This window comes from Montipora foliosa, chromosome 11 (assembly GCF_036669935.1).
Source record: "Montipora foliosa isolate CH-2021 chromosome 11, ASM3666993v2, whole genome shotgun sequence".
NCBI classification, from domain to species: domain Eukaryota; kingdom Metazoa; phylum Cnidaria; class Anthozoa; order Scleractinia; family Acroporidae; genus Montipora; species Montipora foliosa.
Genome location: NC_090879.1, coordinates 15,995,403 through 15,999,495, shown reverse-complemented (window position 1 = coordinate 15,999,495; position 4,093 = coordinate 15,995,403). Strand labels below are relative to the sequence as shown.

The window sequence follows — 4,093 nt, the reverse complement described above, 5'->3', positions numbered from 1 at the left end:
CTTATTGATGTTCCGGGCGTATTTTAGCGACTGTAGACTTACAACAAGCTGTGGTAAGTTGAAAAATAACTTTAGTAAAGGAAAAAATATCAGAGGTCTTTTAGAAAAATACCTTTCTAACTGGACTTTATTTTTCAACCGTTACTTTGTTTATTGAGTTTTTCCCGTGAAAACCACTCCTCCACGGTTAATGTCATTGTTTAAGTGCAATGATGGTATACACGTCACAGTTCTTATTCCTGTTGCGCATGCGTTGTTTTTTGCATGGCAGGAAAATTATCCAGCGGTTCACGTAATTTATAACACAAATACACGATCAACGGGAGATATGGAAGTATTCCATTATGACGGGATGAACGGCACGACTTGACAATAGTTGCCACTTTCCTGACAATTTGATGTCGTTCAGTCAAGCGATAAATTTAAGCCAAATACGGGAATTCGTTTTATTTGATGGGTTCTGTTCGAATGTCTATTCAAAGTGGCTCTAGTGATGACACTTCAATGCTAAAAAGGCATATTCGGAGTTCAAAATTAATTAAGTAAAGACTCCGTGTGCGGCAATTAGCGCTGATAATATTTGATATGAGAGTTTTCTTCAGTCTTGTCTTCAGCGACTAACACTAGCTTTACAAAGCTGTTATTTACTAGAAGAGAAAATCTCTCTACAAACAGATTAATCAAATTGAGCCTTTCTTGAACAATGAGATGTCTGTGGCAAATTTGGTGGCCAAAATTAAAGTATTGAATTTCAAAAAAGCTTCCACACTGGCATACATATTCCTTGACAATGTCTTGCATGTTACTAAATAACTACAAAAATTGACTGCATGGCAATAGCTTTTTGTTCACACGTCCAGTTGTTCCTTAAAAAAAGTCCTAAACTTCCTCACCCAATGCTAGCTTAACGTCTTTGGTCAGCTGACGTGACTTCGGATCAGTGTACTCAACACTTTTTTAACAAGGAAGAGATAAGTAGATATTGTCCCAGCATGCTTCAATAAGATGCAGATGTAGCAGGAAAACACGAGTATTGAAAAATCCGAAATATACAAAGTTGAAATTTGCATAGGTAATTTTTTTGTCTTCGTTGTTTGCTAAAAGGTTTTTTAAACTGTGCAACTTGTAGCTATAACAGTGGCCTCAGCATTAAAAGAAACTCTGCAAAGTGTCAAGCATTTGACGAACAGTGAAGTGAAGATTGTCTTTGGCATCTCCTTATCAGAAGACATTTTTCCCTTAGGCAAATATGAGCTCATCAAATGAATAGACCAACGCCTTTTTCTTAAGGAAGTAATCCTGTCTTTAAGACAACTGTTCCATGACTTGGAGATCAGTTGTGATGCGAGTCTGAAACTCTTCCATTTCCGCTCGCCCTATCGTTTATCAAATTGATTGCTCGCTTTTCTGTTTACGACGCTATTACCGAGGGGCTAAAAAATATGGCATGTTATTTTAAATATCTATGAACAGACCAACTCCAAAAATAATGCGTTGAATTATACAAGCGAGACCTCTCGAGAAAACTGAAAACAGGAAATGCTGAAAGGAAACAATAGGCTTTAAAGCTGAATTGGATTAAAGTCGAGATAGAAAGACATTTGGAAATCTCAAGATTTTCATCAAACGGAGCTGCGAAGACTTTCGAGCGCGAAGACCCGTGATACGGTGACTGATTTGCCAACAAATCTAATCAACTCATACAAAGGTTTGTGGAAACATTGTTCGATAAGAAATCCTTTACAAGCAACATTATATAGGACGTTTGTTTTTCCGGTTTCGATATTCGTTGCCACTTTTAACGCCGCGAAAACCTCTTAAGAGGTCTCTTTTCCCATTTTGTCGTGCCCTTTGGTATAAGCGAATTCAAGCTTCCTTGACGTGTCTGAGTCTCGCAAGAATCCTGGCCTGGTCAACACTTACGATAAAATTAGGCGTTTTTATAATACAAAATGAAGGGAATTAAAGAAACGAAGAAGCTTTCAGTCTTTTCTTTCATGGGAAATCTTTACTTATTAAATTTTTCTTGTTTTTCTATAAAGTAAAGGAAAGGAATTCAAATCTTAATCTGACAAACGAACACTTAGACTCAGTAATACTCTTCACTCAGTCTGGTTGAATTTGGGTCCCACAACTTCAGTGCGGCCAGGGATCAAATTTTCTTACTGGCTTCTGGTGTGAAATGTGACTGGGAAATTCGTAAGATTATTTCATGGTCTTCCTCTTCTCCTGTTGTGTTCAACGCTGTAAAGTTTGTTTTGAAAAGTGAAACCCTATCGATTTGTCAAAAACTCGCGCAAAATTCTTCCGTTGAATTTTGGTCTTGATGTGTTTTTGATAGATAACTCAAGTTGTGTGTTACCTCTTGCATAAATTTACAAAGCTGGATTTAATATAGCTCTGACAAAAGATAATACCCAATGAACTGGGCATTTTAGGAAGCCATAATATGTTGACATGAAATAGAGTATGGCTTTCAAAGCATTGTTCAAGGGTTGTTCCAAGACAAGGAATATACAGAATGATAAAATTTCGCAATCTTTCTTCCGAAAAAGCAAACAGGTTAAAAAGAATGCCTTTGAATCCAGAAAATGACAATGACAAAAAAATAACTAAGGAAACAGCGAAGACACAGAATGCCGTCTTCTTTTTTTAAAAAAAGCTTTAAAAAGCACAAATCGAGAATGAAAATAATTATTTATCATTTCATTGCTCAACGGAAATCGTGTACTTTGTTTGAAAAAAAATGCGCTTTCATAACATAAATATGAAAATAAAACAAAATGATTCAACATTAATAAAACAGTTTATGTCTTTTTCAGGTGTAATACATTTGAAATGTAACCCATGAATATATTTTTATGACGTTAATCTTTCTAAACTCGTCATGCGTACAACAACCTGTGTCATATTTGATTGAGAAAATATTTCCTAAATCCGCATCAAGTTACAAACACTTATTTAAAAGAATAAATATCTTCTCCTCGTTTCACAAGACAAAAAAAAAACTAACTCAGAGAGTTAAGTTTCATCACTAGTGGGCAATTGCCTTTTCTAACACCCAAAATGTTAGTGGACACAGTAGTCCTTTCCTTTGATATTAAAAAATCTGTCGGTTTTAGGTATCGAAAATATCTTGCCTTGAAGCGAAAAATATTGAATCAGATGAGGATGTTTTTACATTTGAATTTCCCAAATTACGTGCAGCAAAGCTGTTTTAGAAGTGATTTTTTTATCCAAAGGGTATATTCGCTGTAAAAGGCCAAAACTATGAAGTATGTACCGGTTTAAATTGATTCCGCCCTTGAAAATTAATTCATAACTGAAACTATTTTTTAATAACACTGAAAAAATGTCAGTGGATAGTTTTTTTTTTTAACTACGCAAAGAAACCGAGAGATTTCAGTCGTTCAGTAACGACTTTTACCCTAAGGGAAATCAGAAGAAAGATGTTATTGAAGTACGAAAGTTCTCAGTTGATTTAAGTATTTTGTAATAGAACGCGATTGGATTTAATTTGTAGATTATGTATTTTTAAAAGTTCAAAATGTTTAACACCTCAGTTAAATTTGAGTAAATTTCTTGATTTTTTTAAAAGTTGACAAGTAGGTAAAGAGACTTGGACTTTGATATTAATTGCTGTCTTTATTAATTGTGCTCGTATGAAAATCTACGTGGAATTTGGAAGCACACAGGCGTTGTAAAATTATCAAAGGTAAATGACCATCAAACAGGAAAGTAAATTCGTGATATTAGACTTGTCTCGGGCAAACTAAAAGATTGTATCTGATAAGACTGAAAAAACGTGATTTATTCCATGGGTCAAATGCATTTCTTTCCTCTTAAGGGGCGATTGAACCGACAGAATAACTTGTTTACATTATAACGTGGTAAAAAAAACATATCGTTAAGAGGACACCGGAGTGGGCTGCCTCTTATCTCAATTTCTGAGTAAACATCTTTTGATTTGCTTTAAAATCGGCTGGCTCTGCAAAAAAATCTTCATTCAAAGACAAGCAACGGAAAGTTGAAGACATTGACGCTGACTTAGCGAAGCTTGGGTAAGACGATGGGCATCATGTGTTTTCAGTTC

The 4,093-nt window shown here is 35.1% G+C and overlaps 1 protein-coding gene across 1 annotated transcript in view; it reads left to right on the top strand.

Moving 5' to 3' along the window:
* The window catches only part of LOC137975934 (uncharacterized), an 11,619-nt gene continuing 7,526 nt past the window's right edge, over positions 1-4,093 (top strand). Inside the window, exon 1 of the mRNA XM_068823143.1 lies at positions 1-53. Within this exon, the coding sequence (XP_068679244.1) occupies positions 8-53 (46 nt within the window). The 5' untranslated portion in view covers positions 1-7. The remainder of the gene's footprint in view (positions 54-4,093) is intronic.